Source organism: Megascapheus bottae, chromosome 1 (assembly GCF_031878675.1).
Source record: "Megascapheus bottae isolate mThoBot1 chromosome 1, mThoBot2.hap1, whole genome shotgun sequence".
Taxonomy (NCBI): Eukaryota; Metazoa; Chordata; class Mammalia; order Rodentia; family Geomyidae; genus Megascapheus; species Megascapheus bottae.
In genome coordinates this window covers 3,565,688-3,586,721 of record NC_143509.1, presented here as the reverse complement: position 1 = coordinate 3,586,721, position 21,034 = coordinate 3,565,688, and the positions used below count along the sequence as shown (strand labels likewise).

The window sequence follows — 21,034 nt, the reverse complement described above, 5'->3', positions numbered from 1 at the left end:
CATCCCTCCGACGTCACGTCCTTGGTAACGGTGCCGGCGGCCCTGGCAACCAGGCCCGCCTTAAAGGGCCCTACGCACGTGTCACGCAGCCCCGGGAATTCCCGCCGAAGCTCCGCCTCTTTGAGTCCGGGAAACACGGCGAGGCACCTCAGGGGGACCGTGGGTGGTCGCCCCCACCTCCAGCTCTCTTCATCTCCCGCCACCACTCGTGGAGGACGGGAGGGGCGCTTGCCGCGGCCATGGCGTGGAGTGTCAGAGGAGCAGGGGAGGAGGATTGTCCCCCTTAGCTGACGTCTCCGCGACGTCAGCCCCGGCCCACGGCGGGGGGCGTGGCCTCGCCAGAAGACACGCCCCCATCCCTGGTCCAGGGGGCCGGGACCCCGCGTGGAGGAGGCTGGGCGATCGGATGCAACTGGACCCTAGGGCCGGACCCAGGAGGGCCCACTCGGGACAGGACACACCAGCCGGGCCCCAGGGCCGCGATGGCGGCTCGGCCCTGGGAGACCGGTGATCCCCAGGCTCGGATCGCAGCCTCCGCTCCCGCCCCCAGTTCCTAGAGGCTCGTGGGCGAGAATCTGTGCTCACTCACCTGTGGTAGCATCGCCCGGAACACCCCCGCCACCCACCCCTCCCCTTCCCCAGCCTCAGGCCGGCGCCTGCCTCCCCGCGTGGCCGCGGGGTGTCGCTCCTGTCCAGCCGGCGACCGAGGATCCTGACCCGGGACCGGCTCCGGGTGAGTGGAGGTGGGGAGGGGGTGTCGGGGAGGTCAGAGTCGGGGGGGGGGGCTGCCCTCGTCGTCGCGTCGCCATCGGGGTGATTGTCCTTCCAGCCCCTCCCTGCTCGTCTGGGGACCCCAGCACCACCGCAGAGGCTTGGGGAACCCTATGATTACTCCAAGTTTTGGGGGGAAACCTCGGCGGCGGACTCCAATCCTGAGAGAACGGGACCTGTGGCAGCCCAGGGGCTCGGATTACGTCCGATTAACGGGGTGCTCCGCTGGGAAGGGGTGTGTGTGGGGGCGTTCTGGGAGGAGCTTAGGCCTTAGGGGTGCCTCTTCCTGGGGTGTCCAGGAGCGGATGTTTTCGCGGGGGGAGGGGGACTCGTCTAGAGGAAAGGCCTGCAAATGGGGGAGGGCGGGATTCCCCCATCACGGAGCAGGGGGGAGGGGGCTGCGGGCCCCGGAGCGCCCTCCGGGCTGTCGCCTCTCACCACCCCCCTCCACACACACCTCCCCATTCAAACCCGGGAGTGGGCGGGGGAATCCCCGTCTCCTCCCTCTCCCCCTCCCCGCACACCAGCTGCGGACGGGGCCCCGGCTGGGCACAGGCGCGCGCACGACCTGCACCCCGCGACTCTCACCACTGCGCGCGCGCGCACTCACACACACGCCGGTGAACAAAGGGTCCGGACCCCCCCACACACCCCCCGGCCGCCCAGGCCGGGGCGAGGCCGGGGCTTCCTCCTCCCTACAGCCCCCAACCAGGTAAGCTTCGGGGTGCGAAGTAAGATGCGGAGGAGGGGGGGCGGCGCTCTCCCACGGCTCTCTCCATCACTAAGCGTTTTAAGGGCTTCCTCCTCATCCCCCCTCCACCTCTGGGATTGGGGTGTGCGTGTGGAGAGGACCCCGGATGGCCAGGGTTCCCGGCTTTACAGGCTGGAGCTGCCTGTGGGTCCCCCCCCCCCCCGCACTGGGTGTTCGGCCCTGGGGCCCCAGAACCCCCTGAGTTGCTGCTGTGCCCCCCTCCCCGCCGCCCGTCAGTGAGTGCACCCCTCTTGATTCTGCGGGGTGGGGGTGTAAGGAGGGCTGGGGATGCGGGAGGGGGGCGCCCGGGCTTCTGGTACACACACACCACAGCCACACACGCCTCCGAAGCTGCCGCAGGATGGGCCGGGCCGCTTTGCCTCCGCCGAGCCTCAGTTTCCCAAGTTGCAGTGGGTCAGCCGGCGGAGAGTCGGGGAAGGTGAGGGCTCCCTTTCATCCCACCCTCTCTCTCCTTGCTCGTTTCCTGCGTGTTTCCCAGGTACCTGCTTTGTATTCCACGCACTGTGGCCAGACCATCAGGCTGCAGCAACCAACCAGACCAGCAGGGATACCCAACCCGCAGGATCCCTGCTGGTCGCCAAGATGAGTGGATAAACAAGAGCCCCATGATGTCAGACGGAGAAAAACCAAAGTTCTGTCTCCAGGCAGACTGGGGGGGGGCACCGGGGAGGGGGAGCATAGGGACTGGAGAGCGGGTGAAATTTGTTTATTTATTTATTTGGCTTGGGCCTGGGAACAGTCTCTGACTGAGCGGCCTTCTTCTTCTTCTTCTTCTTCTTCTCTTCCTCCTCCTCCTCCTCTTCCTCCTCCCCCTCCCCTTTTGGCCCTTCCTGGGCCTTGAACTCAATGCCTGGGCCCTGTCTCTGGGCTCCTTTTGCTAGAGGCTAGCACTTTACCACTTGAACCACAGAGCCATCTCCAGCTTTTTCTTTTCTTTCTTTCTTTTTTTTTTGTTGGTCATGGGACTTGAACTCACCTCTGGCTTTTTCTACTATTAATTGGAGATCAGAGTCTCATGGACTTTGCTGCCCAGGCTGGCTTCGCACTGTAATCCTCAGATCTTTGCCTCCTGAGTAGCTAGGATCGCAAGTGAAAACCTTCAGCTTCTGGCTCTCTCTCTCTCTCTCTCTCTCTCTCTCTCTCTCTCTCTCTCTCTCTCTCTCTCTCTCTCTCTGTCTCTGTCTCTCTGTCTCTGTCTCACAAGCTTGTAATGTAGCCCAGCCTGGCTCTTCAGCCATTTTTCTAGCCTCCCCAGACCCAGCAGTAAACCATGTTTCTGAGACCTGTCTGCCAGCTGCCTTCACGGGTTGAACTTCCCCAGGACTTGGGCACACAGTGGGACCTCAATCCATGTTGAATAAATTGAGAACTAGCTGAGGCATGGCTCAGCAAGAGAGCACCATCAAACAGGAGACCAGGAGTTCAAACCTAGTAATTTAAAAAGAAAAAAAAGAGGGGGGAAGGAAGATTAAATTCCGACTATATTCAGAAAGCAAAGTGTCAAGAGCCAATCCAGGGGTGAGTCTCCAAATGTCCTTAGGCTTCTAAAAGTGAGGACCAGCTGGAGGGCGTGGCTAAGGTGCAGGGGCGTGGCTATAACGTAGGGGCGTGTCTTAAGTGGTGGGGGTGTGGCTCCATTGACAGACTGCCCGCCCCTCCCAAAGCACTGAGTGCAAACCCCAATGCTAGCCAAAACAAAAACATTAAATGAGCTGGGTGTGGTGCCTCACGCCTGTGATTTCAGTGGCTGAAATCTGAGGATCAAGATTCAAAGCCACTGGGCTGGGAGTTTGGCCTAGTGGTTAAAGTGCTTGCCTAGCATGCACGAAGACCCGGGTTCAATTCCTTGGTACCACATACATAGAAAAAAAGCCAGAAGTGGTGCTGAGGCTCAAGTGGTAGAGCTCTAGCCTTGAGAAAGTCTAAGGACAGTGCTCAGGCCCTGAGCTCAAGCCCAGGACTGGCAAAAAAAAAAAAAAAAAGATTCAAAGCCAGAGACTTTTGTCTCCAATTAACCCCCAGAAAACCCCAAATGGCACTGTGGCTCAAATGCTAGCCTCGAGCTGAAGAACTCAGGGACAGAGTCCAGGCCCAGAATTCAAGCCCCACAACCGACAAAACAAAACAAAAAACGCTAAATGTGAGGGGAGTACGCTAGTACTGACCTGTGCTCTACAGCTTGAGCCAGACTTTCACTTCCTGCTTTTAGCCAGTTAATTGGAGATGAGAACGTCACAGATTTTTTTCCCCCCTCAGGCTGGCTTTGAACCAGGATCCTCGAATCTCAGCTTCCAGAGTAGCTAGGATTACAAGTTGAAACCACGAGCATCAGGCTACATACAAACAAATCACTACCTAATAACTAGGAGTTCGGAGAGAGTGTGATTACCAAATTACAAGGCCTTGGGTTTGAATCTTACCATCCAAAAATGAAACAAAGCAAGATGACTGAAGCTGTGATAGTAATAAAAGGCTGGGTCCATGACAGACAAAAAAAAAAGGAAAAGGAAAACAAGGCTCACTGCTTAGATGAACAAGAAGTCATGCTTAAATTTGTCTTCAGGGCCGGTTATCGGACAACTAAGGAAGATCAAAACATGAAGAGCAAGCCAGGCACAGAGGCTCACGCCTGCAATCTTAACTACTCAGGAGACTGAGATCTGAGGATCACAGTTCAAAGCCAGCCAAGGCACTAAAACCTCTGGGAGGCTCTTATCTCCAATTAATCACCAGAAAAACAGAAGTGGTGCTAAGGATCCAGGGATAAGACTCTAGCTAGCCTTGAGCTGATGAGCTCAGGGACAATGACCAGGCCCAGAGTTCAAGTCCCAGGACAAAAAAAAAAAAAATCCAGGGTTCCATGGCTTTTGAGTGGCTGAACAGAGTTTTGAATTCAGAACCTTCTGCCTCAACTTCAAATGTGCCACCAAGCCCAACTCAGAACATGCTTTTTTTTTTTTTTTTTTCAGAACATGCTTTTTTAGCGTGTAGTACTGAAATTTGAACTCAGGGCCTCAGTGTTGCTAGGCAAGTGCTGTACCATGGAGTTACCTGTAATCCCAGGTACACAGGAGACAGAAGTGGCTTTCCTTGAGGGAAAGACCCCATTTCAATCACTGAGCCGAGGGTGGTGCGTCACCTCTGTGTCACACAGGGAGTATACACCAGAGGAGCTAGGGCGGCCTATGTAAAAATCCAGGCCATATCTCAACAATAGTTCAAGCAAAAAGAAAGGGGTTCAAAGGCCAGTGGCTCACTCCTGTAATCTTAGCTACTAAGAAGACTGAGATCTGAGGATGGCAGGAAAGTCCGTGGACTCCATGGCTCAAGTGGTAGAGCAATAGCCTTGAGAAGGACTGGGAGCAGGGTAGAGTGCCTGCCTAGCATGCATGAAGCCCTGGGTTTGATTCCTCGGTACCACATACATAGAAAAAGCCAGAAATGGTGCTGTGGCTCAAGTGGCATAGTGCTAGCCTTCAGAAAGAACAAGGACTGTGCTCAGGCCCTGAGTTAAAGCCCCAGAATCACAAAAATAAACTAAATTAAAAAAAAAAAAAAAGATTGCCTGCCTGACAAACTCAGATCTGAGTTAAAACTTTACTACCACAAAAAAAAAAATAACAAGAAAAAAGTTCTGCGTGTGTGTGACTGCACAAGTGTGTGAAAGCTTGGTGCATCCATATCCCATTCGCATGCCTGAATGACACATTCCTTAATCCCTGATTCCCAAGGACCTGAGAACTGAGGCCTGGGACAGCTCTGGACGGGGAGCCTGGCTGTATGAGAATGGTGGGGGAGGGGCACTCCAGGCTGGGCTGGTGGCTGACCACATGGATTGGGGGGAGGGGGCGGGGAATGGCCTCTTTCAGACTGAATCTGGTGCCAGCTGCCCAGCCTAAAGTGCAAGTGCCATCTGGACCTCTTTCCAGCCAGCTTGCTGTCCAGAAAAGAAAGGTAGATTGACTAGTTGCCTGAAGTCGATTTCTCTCCCCTGGGGTTTCTTGGCCTTCTAGCCTGCCTGTATCCCCCTTATGTGGGATATCCACTTTCTGGCTTTTTGCTGGTTCACTGGAGATGAGAGTCTCACAGATTTTCCTGCCCATATTGGCTTTGAACCAGGATCTCAGCCTCCTGAACAACTAGGATTACAGCCATGAGTCTTGGGTGCCCAGCTCTTTCCAGTGTTTTAGGCCCCACTTCCACATTCTCTGGGATTGTTCCCAGAAATCTGGTGCCGCCTCCCCATACTGCAAGGTGCTGTTTACCAACTCACTTCCACCCACATGAAACTGAAGTTCTAGCTACTGCAATATGACAAGAAAAAAAGTACAATAAGCCAGGCCTGGGCAGCTCACACCTGTGATCCTAGCTACTCAGCGTCTGAGGATCTGGGTTCCAAGCCGAACCAGGCAGGGAAGTCTGTGAGACTCGACTCTTCAGTGAACCACCTAAAAGCCAAGAGTGGAGCTGCGGCTCAGCGTGGTACTCGAGCAAAAGAACTCAGGGACAGCGCCCAGGCCCTGAGTTCAAACCTAGTACCAGCACGAAGAATAAAGAAAAGCATAGTACGGTGAGGAGACATTAATGTGTCGGTTGTCCTAGCTATTTAGAAAGTTGAGGCAGAAGGATCACTTGACCATGGGAGTTCCTGATTAGCCTGGGAAAACCCATCTCAAAACAGAGAGTGGCTCCAGTAGTAGAATGCATTGCCTAGCATTGCCCAAGGTCCTGTGTTCAATGCCCATACCTGCAAAAGAACAAAATGGGGGAGGGGGGGAGGAGGGGGAGGGGAGGAAGGGGAGTGCTAGCCTGGGGCTCCAAAGCTCAGGGATCAGACTCAGGTACCAGCACATACTGGTTCCACACAGAGATACCATTCTAATGTGAAGCAGACAATACACATCATAAATAGTTGTAGAGAAAACAAGGAAGCTGGAAAAAAACAACTCAGAAGCCCTGCAAAGGCTGGTAACTTGATTATCAAGAGTACAGCACGCCAGGGGGGAAAAGTGGAGAAAGCGCTGGAAAAGATGAGGTGGAAAAGATGCAGAGACCTGCAGGGCGTGTGAGAGACCTGTGGCTCATGCAGCAGCCAGCGGGAACCGCTCAGCTCATGCAAAGGCCCTGAGGCTGCAGCACCCTCGAGGTGTGAAGAAGCCTTTGCCAGGAGATCAGCGCAGGGAGACGGGGGGGGGGGGGGGGAAGCTCATCCCTCCGGAGAAACTGAGGCTCAGAGACCTGTCCACACAGCAAGAAAACCCCACATCGCTCGGGTACCCGGATGTGAGGGTAAAGTGAGGCGGCCCCGGCGGGCGCCGCCGCCAGCCGCCGCGTCCCTGTCTGTCTGCTGCTATTTCCACGCGTCCCTGTCTGTCTGCGTCCCCCCATCTGCGCCCCGGCCCCCGCACCGCGCAGCTATTTCGGGGTACAGACATTAAAAAGAAGAAGAAGAGCCCAACACAGCTCGGAGGAGCCGCTTCCCCCGGCCCCCGGCTCGGACCACGCGCAGCCGGCCGCCAGCTCGCGGGGACTCCCGGGCGCCGCCGCCGCGGGGATCCCCGGGGCGGGGGCGCGGGGGCGATCGGGCCCCCCCAAGCGGCCGAGCCCGGCACTGACGCGCGTCCCGAGCCCCGCCGTGCGTCAGCCGTCGCCCTGGCAACGCGCCGGCGTCGTCACCGCGGGCAGTGCGTCAGCCGCTCGCTGACGTCACGGGGGCGGGGCGGGGGATTCCGGGCGTCGCCGGCAGGGGGCGCCCCCTCCCTCCAGGGCATCCACCCCAAGACGCCTTTGCTTTGGCCCTGCAGGTGATCCTGGCCCGGGCCGACATGACCCCCGCGCCCGCTGGGACCCGCTAACCTGGCGGGATGAAGAGGAGTCGCAGCGCGGTGTCGGTGGCCGGGCTCGGGGACGAGGTGCGGGGGGCGGGGCCTGGGCGGGGGGCGGGGCTTAGATGGGAGGGCGGGGCCTGGACGGGGAAGACAGCGCCCTCTAGTGACCGGGCCCCAGCTGCCTCCTGAGATGCTCAGCACGTGTGCCTCAGTTTACACCCTTGGCCTCTTGGGGCTGCTTAAGGGGAGAGACAGGAGAGGGGAAGGAGCCCGTGAGTAAGATCTTGAGGGTCTCCTAGGTGGGGTGAGGCCTCTTTAGATATGAAGGGTGGAGCGAGACACTTTCGGAAGGGGAGTGGCGTGCGGGGCTCACATGGAAGAAACACGATGGAGACAGGAGCCAGCCTGGGGGGCTCACGTCTATGAGCCTAGCCACTCAGGAGGCTGAGATCTGGGGATCCAGTTCGAATCCAACCAGGGTGCATGAGACGCTTATGTCTAATTAATCATCAAAAAGTCAAAAGTGGTCGTGTGGTTCGGGTGGTAAAACTCCATCCAGCCTTGAGGCGGGGGAAACTAAGCACAGAGCCCAAGCCATACCTCCACCCCACCCGTGTCCCCCCACAGAGGCCCCGGGAGACCCCTGAGCCCGGCTGTGCCATCCTGCTGGGGGCCGACCTCCGCCGTCCTCGCCGCCGCCTGTCCTCCGGCCCGGGCTTGGGCTGGGCCCAGCCGGAGCCCTCCTCAGACAGCGGGACCCGCGTGCCCCCTCGGCCCACCACGCTGCCCTTGCAGATCCCGCCTCGAATTTTCATCAGCAGGTAGGCAGGCGGGCTGGAGGGTGGGGGTCCGGCCTGGGAGTGGGGTGAAGGCCGTGGATCAGCTTGGTTACCTACTGGCAGCCATGAGCCCTTTCTAACCTCCAGCTGCGCTCCCTGCTCTTTTGTGTTGTGCAAAAACTGAGCAGAAACTTCTAGATTCTGACGGGTCAGGCTGTGGCGGCCCTGTGGGCCTGGTGAGTCAGGCTGCAAAGACGCCTCAGGTAACCAAGCTCCTGAATCAGGGCGTGCCTGGGGGAAGGAAAGGGGCTTAGCTCTCCCGTGCCCTTAGGGTACCTCCAGATTCACAGGGCTTCGACCTCCTGAGGAGCTGGCGTCTCACCAATCTTGGGGGCGCATCAGTTACTTTGCCCTGCTGGGGCGATTTTGGAAGGAGGGTCAGATCTGAAGAAAAAAAAGTCTGAGTTGAAACTTTTCCTTCCTCTGGGAGAGATATAATTTAAAAAAACAAAACAAAACCCAGAACAATCCCAGAGCCTTATCATTATACTGTCCGTTCTAGGTGATTTCTCATCTGGGGTCTTCTTAGGGCACCAGCCTCTGCCTGCACCCCCCCCAGCCCCCCTTCTGTCCAGGAATGGATGAGTCGGAAAACCAAATAGCTGAGCTGGTCCTGGCTGCTGGCCTGTCCCTCTTCTCGCTGCCCTCCCCTGGCCGCTGCTTTCTGCAGCTCCAGTGCCACCCCCAACATTGTACACTAATGGAGGGTTCTGCATGACTCTTCCTGATCTGGGGGGGGGGCAGAGGGAAGGGAGAAGTGACGGTCGTGTCATTCGGGGGCGCCGAAGGTGCACCTTCCCCCCTTCCCCTTCCTCCAACCTCTCTCTGGCTCAGAACCAGCTAGGTCCATCTTGGGGCTCAAATCACAGCTCCAAGCAGGAGCCTTGGCCCTCAGCCCCCGCCCCTCCTCCATCCTCTTGCAAATCCCAGCAGTGGCCTGGCCCCCCCCACATTCGCGCCGGCACCCCCTATCCAGTCATCCAGAGCTCTGCTTCCATTTTCTGAGAATTTGGTTCAAGTGAGGACCCGTGGGCAGCGCCCCCCACCCCCAAGCCGGGGATGGGGTTCCATGAAGGAGAGAGGATGTCTAAGTTTGGGCCTTGGGGATACCCCGCGGTTTGTGGGGGGCCCCCATTCTTGCTCTGCATTCGCCCACACTTACCAAGCCCCCTACCCCAGGGAGAAAAGTGGCTTTGGAGGTTGGAGACTGAAAGGTTTTTTGTTGTTTTGTTTTTTAAAAGAAAGAAAATAACAGCGCGAGGAGGGGCAGGGGAGGGCGGAGGGGGGCTGCCCTGCCTGCCCTCTCGGGAGCCCGTGGTGGGATGGGGGTCACACGGGTGGGGAGGCCTCGGACGTGCGCCCCGGGGCCATCTCGTGGCAACACTGACCGGTGTGGGGAGGAGGAAGGGCCGGGGGACCCCCCTCCCGAGCACCCCCAACCCAGAAGCCCCTGGGGCCGGGCCGGAGCCCGGGGTGCGGGGAGGGGGAGGGCGCGGATCCCGCTGGCTCTTGGCTCGCTCGCCCGGCGCGGCGCTGGGGGAGGCGGGGAGCGTGAGTCACGGCGACTCCGGATTTAGGTGCCGGAAAAAGGGGAGGGGGGGTTCATGCCGGGCGGGCGGGGACCGCGGAGAAGAGGCTCGGCTGTTTACGCTGCTGAAAAGGGCGCCCAGGCGCGGCGCCCCCGCGTCTTGCCTCAGTTTACCAACTGCAAGAAGCGGTTTTGGAAAGACCCCCCCCACCCTCCCAAAACAAAACAACCAAAAGAGCAGCTATACCTAGAGCAGGGGGCGGGCCAGCCGCGGCACCCCTCCAGCCCCCACCGGGGGTGTCCTCCGGGACTCTCCAGGGAACCAGCGACGCCCCCAGGCCGCCCAACGCGCGGCAACGCGCCGGCCACACGGACGCCGACCTCGGCCCGCGGTGGCGATTCAAGCCCCGGCCCCCAGGCCCTAGGCATGGACCCCCCCCACCCCCCCACTTCCTATGGCGAGGTGAATGCGCGCGCACATCCTCCCCCCCCCCCGCCGGGCCGAGTCCGCGCACGTGCGCGCGCACCTCACCCCCTCCCACCCCGGCCCGGAGCGCAGCCCCGAGACGCGCGGGCAGACGGCGCCCGCCGACCACGTGCGTACCCACACTTCCAGCCGACGTCGAAAACAAGACACCCCGGGGCAGGCCCGGGCCACGTGCGCGCCCCGCCCGCCCCGTCCGCGCCCCGCCCTCCGCCCGCCCCCCTCCCCCGCCGCCGCCGCCCGGGCAGCGCCACCCCGTCCGCATCCCGGGCCCGCTCGGGGTCGGAGGGGCGCCGGGACCCCTCCCCTCCTCGCCTCCCCAGCCCCACCCCCGGGGGTGGGAGGAGGTGGCCGCGCGGACGCGGCCGGCCCCCGGCTCCGCCCCCCGCCGTGATGGACGGACTGACTGACACCCCGGCAGCCACTCCCGTGTCTTCCTCGCGATCGGATTAACCGCTTAACTCCTTGGTGACCGGGGTCGCCGCCGCGCGGTCCGGGGGAGGGGGGGGAGAAGAACGGGGTGCTCTGGAGATCTCGGGGTTGCAGCGCCCCCTTCCCTCCCCATCCGTCCCCGCCGAGGAGAGCCCCCCCTCCTCGCGTGGCTCCCCCCTCCCCCGGGCCGGGCGGGGGAGGGGAGGGGGCGGCGCTGACAGCGCGGAGGGCGGGCGGGAGGGAGGGGCGGGACGGGGCGGGGGAGCCGGGGCTGGCGCCGAGCGGGGCGCGGAGCGCGGAGAGCGCAGCCGGGCTCGCGCCCCAGCATCCCCCCCCTCCCCTCCACGGGCCCCGATCGGACACCGCGGCGCCCCGGCCCCGGGGGTTGGGCCGGGGAGGGGGGCGATCGGCCCCACGAGCGCCCCCGGGTCGCCATGGCCCCCACGAAGGCCGGGCGCCCCCGCGGGGCCGGCGCGCGGCGGAGCTGAGGCGCAGCTCGGAAAGGCCGGGGGCGCCGCGGGCTGGGTGCGCTGTGTGGGGTAGGGGGGGACCGGCATCATGGAGCCCCCGGCCGCCCCTTCGGAGAGGAGCCTGTCTCTGTCCCTGCCCGGGCCCCGGGAGGGCCAGGCCACCCTGAAGCCGCCCCCCCAGCACCTGTGGCGGCAGCCGCGGACCCCCATCCGCATCCAGCAGCGCGGCTACTCGGACAGCGCGGAGCGCGCCGAGCCCGAGCGGCCGCCGCACCGGCCCATGGAGCGCGCCGACGCCGTGGACACCGGCGACCGGCCCGGCCTGCGCACGACCCGCATGTCCTGGCCCTCGTCCTTCCACGGCACCGGCAGCGGAGGCGGCGGCAGGCGGTAAGACCCCGGCGGGGCGCGCCCGGCCCCGGCGCGCACGGAGCGCGGCCGCCCGCGGGCGGCGCTAGGCGGCGTCGGGGGGACCCGCGGGGGCGGGCGGGGGCGGGCGCGGGGCCCGGACCGGCCCTCACCTGTGCCCTGCACCGCACCGGGGACTCCCTGCCGCGGCGAGCTCTGCGGTCCGTGGAGGTCTGGTGTGTGGAGTTACCAACCTGCAGGTGGTGTAACGGGTCCGCGTGGTGAGGGGCAGTGGTCAGCGCTACTCCGGTGAGACCTGGACTTTTTGGGGGGACCTTAGAGGGCGCACACAGTTTACTCCAGACTTGGGGTGCTTAGGGGTGCATTTGAGGTCTCGCCTTGCAGAGAGCTGGGGTCAGAAATGCAGCTTTGGGGGTGCACTGTCTCGGGGGTCCCTATGTCAGAGCGGAGCCCCTTTTCTGAGAGCCGGTATGTCGGGGGGTTCTCCGTTCCCTCCCCTGCCTTGGGCAGGGAATGGTCCCTGTGTACAGAGAGAATCGGTGCCTGTTTATTTGGGAGAGTGACATGGTTTGTGAGTGGGTGTGTGAACTGGGGGTGCTCTCCCACACATATACACTCACGGGCTTTGCTATGTGTTCCCTGTTCCAGCCTTCGGTGACAGTGACAAGGTGACTGTGTGACACAGGAACCCTGTGTTCCCGCACCCGAGTTGTGTTGTTGACGCCGAGTCCCATGGCGTTGGGGGGGGGAGGTTGTGTGACAGACAGCAGGATCCAGTGTTCCTGTGATACCACGACTCTCCATGTGTGACAGTGAGATGGGCCATTGGTAGCGGCGATCATGTCTGTGTGTGACAGGATGAGGGGTGGATTGTGACAATGGCCGTGTCCTCATGGGATGTGGTCGTTGGGACAGAGCGGCTGTGTGTGTTTCCAGAACAGAGGTTGTGAAACTGTGCTGTCTGCATCTCTGCCGACACTGATGTGTCACTGGGACTGCGTTGATTGTATCAGTGCGATTGTCTCTGGGAGACACTGTGACCATGCTGTCACCGGTTCTGAGCCAAGTTCTCTGATGTGGGGGGGGTGAGGATGTGGGTGACCCCCCCCATGTCAAGCTCACTTAATGCTGTTCCTGAGGGGGGGGTCTGACGATATGCACCCCAGTAACGTGGCTGATTGGAAGTCCTGATCAGTGAGCGTGCAGAACACAGACGTACATAGTCAACTCTTTCTCAAAGAGAACTAGAAAGAAAACTAAAGGAAAACAGAGCTAGAATCAACAGGAAATGCCAGGACCAGAGGCAGCCGGCCAAACTGGCTCCAGTCACTGTCCTGAGAGACCCGAAGGGGGTGGGGTGCTAGGAACAGGGCCTGATTCCCTTTTAAGGCCCTAGGGACTTCCCTACACCCCCTCTGCTCCCCTGCCCCCCCTCAGTGCTGTCTCTCCAGAGACCTGCGTTGAGTGGTTATCATATCAATGCTCTCCTATCTTTTAATGGCTTCACCGTCAGCTTCCATGCATTGGGTGAAACATCGCTGCTTTGATAGATGGGGAAACTGAGGCCCAGGAGACAAAAAAAAAAATCTCCATCTACTTCTTCCTCAAAGCTTATGCAGCTAGGAACAAACTGGGATTCCCCCCAGATCAGGTCAGGTTTTGCTTGGTACCTTACCTGTGTGTCTTTGCACACACCTTAGCATCCTGCTTGTTTGTGAGGGTGGAGCTGTTGTGAGTTCCAAATATGTGCACAGGGCTTCCACACTGGGAGAGCTGCCCTTAAAGGAGGGGAAGAGGTTGGCATGGATGCTGGCAGGTCAGACTGGGAATTAAAAACAGGAACTTCAACCACATCCCTGCACCGAGCTCTGTTTCGGGTTCTGTGACTGGGACTGAAGTGGGCTGTGGCTGAGATGGGGGGGCGTTTGGGCCTCTGCTGCCAGCCCCCCTCCCCCTGTACCCCAAGCTGAAGGAAGAGGAAGTCAGTCTGAGAGGCCTCTCTCCTGGGGCTGGCATTTCTCCAAAACACCAGGGTTCCAGAGCCTGGCATGGTAGTTCACGCCTCTAATCCCAGCTCCACAGGGAGGCACAGGGAGGGAGGAGCAAGATCCAGGCTGGCCCTGGACAGAAGTTCAGAACAAACCAAAAGGCTGGAAACTGGGCCAAGAGATAAAGGGCCTGCTGGGTCATTACCAGGCCCTGGGGTCATTAACCCCCGGTAAGGACCCCCAACAAAGAGGGGTTTCTAGCACTGCATACAGATGCAATCCTGGGTCTCTCCACCTCCGAGCTCCCTTCGCCTCCAGAAATGGGGTGCAGCCAACCCCGATAGCCGAGTCCAAGGACACCCCCTCCTTCCAGCCTATCCCCAGGCCTCCGTTTCCCCTGTGGTGGGATTCAGGGCACCCTGCGAGGCTGAGTCACGGTCCGGAGGACCCACCGTGGGACAGGCCCGGGGAAGCGGGGTGCCTGCATTGGGGTACACAGCCAGCGCCCGCCCCCTGGCTCCCCCAGCCCTTTGCCGGGGCCGGGGCCGCGGGCGAGCGCGAGGGGCGCGGGGCTGTCCCCGGGCGCGTGGCGGAGGGGTGGGGGTCCCCGGGGTGGGGTGAGGGTCCCCGCGGCGCCCCAGCCCCTCCCACGCCCGCCCCGCCGGGCGCGCGCCCCCTGCCGGCCGGCGCCGGGACTGCAGGCGCGGCGCGCTGCGTCCCCACCTGGGCCGCGGTGATTATTTCATGGCTATCGAGCGGCGGCGGCGGCGCGGAGGGCGGGCGCCGGGCTGGCCGGCCGCAGGCGGCGGGCGGTGGGGTGGGGGAGAGGGGGGGGTGCGGTTCCCCCCCTCCACCACCCCTACACTCCCGATCTGCAAGCCCTGGGGCCGTGTGCCCTGCCGATCCCGGGGCGGGGGGGGGGGGTCCCACCTGGACCTGATTGACAGCTGACCTGGACCTGATTGACAGCTGAGTGCCCGCCCCCCCCGCAGAGCCGTCCAATGGGAGGCTCGCTCGCTGTGCGGCCCCGCGGCCCCGCGCTGGCCCTCTCTGGGCCTTTTGCCACCGGGAAGACGAAGTTGGGGTGAATGAGGAGTGCCTCCCTCCCTCCACCCCCCCTTCCCCAGCCTGCGGTGAAGCCGGACAGCCGGGAGCGGGGAGGACATTTCCTTCAAGTGACATCAGCGGAGACAGAGGTCTCAAACCACAAACCCTGCCCCCTCCCATCCCCCGCTGTTCTTTTCCACTGGTGACTTGGACTTCGGGGCTCCGCGGAGCTGCAGGAGCCCCGGCATGGATGTGGGTCCCCAGGCTGCCGGAGGAAGAGGTCAAGGGCAGCCGCTTGGCCCTTGCACTCGCTCGCTGTCTGCACCCCGGGCTCCCCTGGCCTGGCAGAGCCCCTCATTCTTTCGATTCTTGCCATTTGGGTGTTCTCAGACTCGTGTGGCAGGAAGCTAAAATAACACACACCGCCGTCTGATAATTATAGACAGTGACGGGGGGGCTGGGGAGATACGAGAAGGATCCGAGGTCAGGCAAGGCTTCCCCGAGGAGCTGACATTTGAGAGACCTTAAAAAAAAAAAAGTGGGGAGGAAGAAATGCTATCTGAGTCGGTTTCATGGAAGAAGGTGCCAGCCAGTGCAAAGGTCCTGCGGTAGAAATTTGGAGCCAGAAAGATGAATGTGCTTAGGACAGAAATCAGCCAGGGCCAAGAAGATGGAGACAGGCCAGTTCATAGGCTGAGGTGTGAGAAAGCATTAGCCAATGAAAAGGTCCCCCTGCCTCCTCCTGGGCTGCATCCTCAGCCCCCAGACGACTCATTCACTGGTTTTCAAAGCAAAGATTTGACCCAGGGTGTTGCTAGCTAGCCCAGTCTGGCTTTAAAATTGTCCACCCTCCTGTGACAGCCTCCTGAGGACTGGGATTACAGGTGTGTCCCACCACACCTGTTAAAGGCCAGAAATACAGCTGGTCCCTTGATACAAGATGGGTTCCAAACCCTACCCCACCCCCGCTCCTTCTAGAAGATGACCTAGACCCTGCACTGCCTCTAGGAACACCTGATACCTGGAATTGCTGTGTAAATACTTGTCTTACCATATTGTTTAGGGAATAAGGACAAGAAGGGGGAAATATCTCGACATGTTCAGGACAAAATTATTATTATTATTATTATTATTATTATTATATCTTGTTGGTTGTGGGGCTTGAACTCAAGGCCTAGGTTTTTGTGCTCAAAACTAACTTCCCATCACTTTGAGCCTCAGCTCCACATCCAGCTTTCTAGTGGCTCACGGGAGATAAGAGTCTCATGGCTGGGCCGGGAGTTTGGCCTAGTGGTAGAGTACTTGCCTAGCATGCACGAAGACTGGAGTTCAATTCTGCAGTAACACATACATAGAAAAAAGCCGGAAGTGGTGCTGAGGCTCAAGTGGTAGAGCTCTACCCTTGAGAAAGTCCAAGCACAGTGCTCAGGCCCTGAGCTTAAGCCCAGGACTGGCAAAAATAAAAAAGAGTCTCATGATCTTTCCTGCCTGGGTTGGCTTCGAACCACAGTCCTCAGATCTCTCAGTTTCCCGAGTAACTAAGATTATAGACATGAGTCGCCTGCAACCCAGCAAAATAATTATTTTTGAGACATGGTGTCACCCTGTAGCCCAGCCTGGCTAAGAACTCCAGATCCTTCTGTCTCACCCCCCACCCCCACCCCCACTGTAATCCTGGTTACCTGGTTGAAGTTTGGAGGATTGCTGTGTGGGGCTAGCACAGACAGAAAGTTCCTGAGTTGCCCCCCACACCAGCCCCATCCCACCTTCTTATTCATTATCCTAGTTCCTATGGGAAATCAAACCTGTCACCAAAACAACACACAGAGATGGGCGCCAGTGGCTCACGCCTGCAATCCTAGCTACTCAAGAGGCTGAGATCTAAGGAGCATGAATTGAAGCCGGCCCAGGCAGACAAATCCATGAGACTCTGATCGTCAATTTACCACCAGAAAGCTGGAGACATGGCTCAAGAAGTAGAACCACCAGCCTTCGGCAAAAAGAAAGAGGAGATGGGAGTGTAGCCTAGTGGTAGAGTGCTTGCCTAGCATGCCTGAAGCTCTGGGTTTGATTCTTTGGTACCACATACTCAGAAAAAGCCGGAAGTGGTGCTGAGGCTCAAGTATCATAGTGCAAGCCTTGAGCAAAAAGTGTCCAAAGACAGTGCCCAGGCCCAGAGTTCAAGCCCTAGGACTGCAAAAAAAAAAAAAAAAAGCAAACAGGAACCCGAGGTCCTGAGTTCAAACCCCAAGACTGGCCCAAGACAACCAGAAAAATAGTAGAAGAAAAGGTTGGGGGCCTGGTTTAGCGGTAGAGTATTCCCAGTACTGTCTGGAGAAAGAAAAAAACAAAAACATTCAATCTGCCAGCGGTGGAATCTGGAAAGAAAAAACCACCGGCCATGCACACAGTACTTACACAGGCATTAACATTGCATGAGGAAGGCAATTAGGATTTAAAATGACCAAATCTACCTTGGCCATTTCATCAGGGGTAGATAATGAAATAAAGGCTGTTAGTCCTGGCTCAGTGGACTCATTGGAGATTGACCTTGAGATAACCTTGGACCCATTGTTTCTTTCCAACACTTTCTCTTGTCTATACCTTCTTGAAAGGAATCGTAACCTTTGGTGGGTATTTTGTGATGACAAGTTATATTTTGTTTTATCTTTTTTTTTTTGGAGGGGGGGCCTATTAGGTTTTGAACTCACCACCTTGTGCTTCTTAGAGAGACACTATACCACAGCAGACATGCCCTCAGCCCTTTATAGCTTTGGTTCTGTCAGGATAGACTATACCACTTGGCCTGTGGCCAGTTTGAAATCATTGGCTTGTGCGTCCCCTATAGTTGAAATTATAGACATGAGCCACTGTGCCTGGCTTATTTGTTGAGATGGGGGTGGTCTCACTTGTTTTTGTTTTTGTTTTGTAGCTGGAATGACAGGAGAGAGGCACTCAGGGTGTTGAGTCACACAAGAAGCATTCCAGCTAGGATCCTGCATCTTCGTGGTTGCTATTATCTGTATTTGTAGCTCAGGTTTAGTGTGTTTATTGTGTCCTCAAACTTCTGAGCCTTCATCCATGAGGGGAATATTTGTGTGTGTGTGTGTGTGTGTGTGTGTGCATGTGCGTGCACACGCGCGCGCGCACACACACACACTCTAGTCCGGGGACTTGAACTCAGGGCCTGGATGCTACTGTCTCTGAGCTGTTTAGCTCATGGATAGGATTTTACTCCTTGGGCCGAAGTTCTGCTTCCGGCTTCTTTTGGTGTCTGATTGGAGGTAGGAGTCTCACGAATTTTTTGCCAAGACTGGCTTTGAACCACAATCCTCTGACCTCAGCTTCCTGAGTAGCTAGGATTACAGATGTGAGCTAGGAGTGCCCAACAGGAGGGGAGGGGAGGGGAGGATGGAGTTTTTGTTTTTGTTTTTTCTAGTCCTGGGGCTTGAACTCAGGGCCTGAGCACTGTCCTTGGACTTTCTCAAGGCTAGAGCTCTACCACTTGAGTCACAGCACCACTTCTGGATTTTTCTACATATGTGGTATCCAGGAACTGAACCCGAGTCTTCATGCATGCTAGGCAAGCACTGTACCACTAGGCCAAACTCCCAGGCCCACAGACTATTCTTATTGTGCCCATTTTACAGCTGGGAAAACTAAGGCTTGGTGAAACGAGGTGACTTGGCCAAGACCAACTGGCTAAGGAGTGCCAAAAGTCAAAGGCCAGACTCAGGCCTAGGTACCCTGACTCTGGGAGCCCTCAAATAGATCCACCCTCCCCCTACTTCAAAACAAGCTTTACCACCCCACCACCTCCCCCAAGGAAGTTCCAGATACCTGGAACTGTGACCAGATTCAGTTCAAGATTCTTGGCCTCTCACCTCGCCTCATTGGTGAACGTGGGTCAAAGTATAGAGGGAATGCAGAGACACACTCGGGGCCCCAGAAAATCCTCAGGCATGTCTTCTGCGGGGACCCCATTCTAAAGGATGACAGGTCTGGCTGGCATTTGTGGCTCACACCTGTAATCCCAGCTACTAAGGAGGTTGAGATCTGAGGATTGAGGTTCCAAGCCAGCCTGGGCAGGAAAGTCCATAAGACTTGTATCTACAAGTCACCACCAAAAATAAGAGCCAGAAGTCGAGCTGTGGCTCAGGTGGTAGAGTGTTAGCCTGGAGTGAGAAAGCTCAGGGACAGCGCACCCAGGCCCTGAGTTCAAGTCCCAGGACCAACACACACACACACACAGAAATCTCAGGGCCTCTAAAGAATTTCAGGACTGGGGACGTTGTAGAGGCTGCGGGAAAAATTAAGAGATTCCCCAAGAATTGTGGGTGCAGCTCAGATTTAGTAGGGGGGCTTTCTGAGGAGCTATGCAGAAAGGCATGGTCAGGGGCTCTGAGGAACCCTTGTTTTTTGGGGGGTGCTTCATCGGAGCCCTGGGGGGGTGCCCTGACTGTTGGGGTGACCTGCTATCTTAGAAATACTGAAGACACTTCCTGGAAAAGGGGTTCATCTTGAAGCTAGGGCAATTTTCCAGGGTCTGGACGCCCTCTGGGTCTTTTGGGGGGGGCAGTGGATTTGGGGGTGCCCCTGGGCTCTGTAGGGATGGACTGTTTAGACACAGGAAGGGCAATGTGGGGTTTGTGGAGACGTCTGGGGGATGGTGGGTGCGGTGAGGGGCTCCCCTGAGGGCTGCCCGGGCTTGGGGGCGCCCTGGGGTCCCCCAGGAGTCCTCCTCGGCCTGGAGGGCGCCCCAGGCCCGACGGGCCCCGCCCCGGGGGCGGCCCCAGAGCGAAGCCGGAAGGGCCGAGGCGGCCCGCGGCGGGGTGCGGCCCGCGGGCCCCTGGGCTGGGCGGGCGGTGCGGCTGCCCCCGGCCCCCCGCGGCCATGGCGCGGCCCCGCGGCCTGGGCCGCATCCCCGAGCTGCGGCCCGCGGCCTTCCCGGAGGCGGCGGCGGCGGAGGACGAGGCTTTCCTGCCGGAGCCCCCGGCCGCCCCGCGCGCGCCCCGCCGGCCCCGATCGCCGCCCTCGTCCCCCGTCTTCTTCGCCTCTCCATCCCCAACTTTCCGCCGGCGACTGCGGCTCCTCCGCGCCGTCCAGGACCCCGGCCGCCCGGCGGGGGCCAGGTAAGCGCCCGCGCGCGCTGGTGGGTTCGAGGCCCGCCGCGGCGTCGTGGCGCGCGCCGGGGATGGAGCTGGGGGCGCGCGCCTCGCGCTTCCTCCTCCTCACCCGGTCCGCCCGGCCCCCCACTTCCCGGGCACACCCCGCTTCGGGGGGACCCGAGGCCCTGCTGCCGCCTGGGGTGACTGTAAGGCGACAGAAGGGTCGCGGAGGGTGGAGATGGGGGGGCAAGGCCCGAAGGCCAAGTTCAAGTTCCCCGCCTGGCAGCTCCGGGCTGGCTCGGGGCGGAGGAAGCGCGGATCGGGGGTGACCCGGGCGGAGGGGGTGACGGGCCCCGAGGCCACATCCGGCCCGGGTCGCTGTGCGTGTGTCCCGGAGGTGGCACCGGCTGCTCTCCTCCGGGGATCCCCTGGACGCTCAGGACCCAGACTTGGAAGGGGTGGCGACCGAAGGGGGAGCAGCGTTGCGCCGCAGCCCCGAGGGGCGCCCCCGGTGCCCGGTCCCGTTCCGGTCTTCCCGCCACTTCCAGAGCCCCGCCCCTCGGCCGGTGACCCCCCCATCCAGCGTCCCCCCCTCGTCCTCTCCGCCCTCCGCCCCGCCGGGGCGCGCGGGCGATCGGGGACCTCCCGCAGTCCCGGCTCGACGTCAGGGCGGGGAGGAGGGAAAGGCGGGGCGGGAGCCCGGGAAACCGGAGCTGGGGCGCCCGGGGCGTCTCCGGGGGACACGGGGGGGGGTGGGGGCGGCGCCGGCGGCCGCTGCCATCCCGGGCCCGAGCCCAGCGGGCCGCACAACCCGGTGCCGCCGGCCCCATGCGCACCCCGACGGCTCCGGGTCCCCCATGCGCTCCAGTGCCGCTGCGCCCCGGGTCCGGCCCCGACCCCCGGCCCTGACGCTGCACCCCGGGCCCGAGGCCTTCACCCACTTCCCCGGAAGCGATGAGAATCCCCGGCACCGGCACCCGCCGGGCAGATCCGTCAGGTGGGTGACCCGCGCCCTCTTCTTGGTGACCTCCAGCTGTTGGCTGCGCCGGGTGGGTGGAGAGGGAGCGAAGGGGGGGAGACCAACCTGAGTGTCTTCAGGGAGACCCTGCCTCCCCTCAGTGGCTTCCAGGATTTGCCTAGGCCTCCCCTCTACCCGAGTCATTCAAGAGGGAGTACTGCTTGGGGGCATTCTCCACGTGGACGCCCCCAAAGTGGGTGTCTCCATGCCTTCACCGTCTCCCCGAAGCCCTGGCAGGGGCCGCTCACCCTGGCTGTAAATCTAAGCCTCCAACGTCACCTGGGCTCCACTCCCAGGCGGGTGGCTTTGATCCAGGTCCCTATGCCCTGAGCTGGGCCTTGTCACCAGCCCCTCCTACCCCCCCACACACACACCCGGAG

The 21,034-nt window shown here is 60.1% G+C and overlaps 2 protein-coding genes across 2 annotated transcripts in view; both read left to right on the top strand.

Moving 5' to 3' along the window:
* The first annotated feature begins 275 nt into the window (after positions 1 to 275).
* LOC150068008 (uncharacterized) lies at positions 276 to 8,928 on the top strand. Its single transcript, XM_090351661.1, has 5 exons — positions 276 to 733; positions 7,348 to 7,455; positions 7,999 to 8,192; positions 8,493 to 8,587; positions 8,786 to 8,928. The coding sequence occupies exons 2-5, from the start codon at positions 7,408 to 7,410 to the stop codon at positions 8,926 to 8,928; spliced, it is 480 nt and encodes a 159-aa protein (XP_090207787.1). The 5' UTR covers positions 276 to 733; positions 7,348 to 7,407.
* A 2,251-nt stretch (positions 8,929 to 11,179) lies between these two features.
* The window catches only part of Pde4a (phosphodiesterase 4A), a 31,035-nt gene continuing 21,180 nt past the window's right edge, over positions 11,180 to 21,034 (top strand). The window contains exon 1 of the mRNA XM_090337744.1: positions 11,180 to 11,514. Within this exon, the coding sequence (XP_090193870.1) occupies positions 11,213 to 11,514 (302 nt within the window). The 5' untranslated portion in view covers positions 11,180 to 11,212. The remainder of the gene's footprint in view (positions 11,515 to 21,034) is intronic.

What these genes read in the sequence shown, in the direction of transcription:
- LOC150068008 (XM_090351661.1), top strand. Translation starts at nt 7,408, where the DNA reads ATGAAGAGGAGTCGCAGCGCGGTGTCGGTGGCCGGGCTCGGGGACGAG. An exon ending in CCTCGAATTTTCATCAGCAG is followed by an intron (nt 8,193 to 8,492) that starts GTAGGCAGGCGG and finishes GGGTACCTCCAG; the next exon opens with ATTCACAGGGCTTCGACCTC. An exon ending in GGGGCGATTTTGGAAGGAGG is followed by an intron (nt 8,588 to 8,785) that starts GTCAGATCTGAA and finishes CCTTCTGTCCAG; the next exon opens with GAATGGATGAGTCGGAAAAC.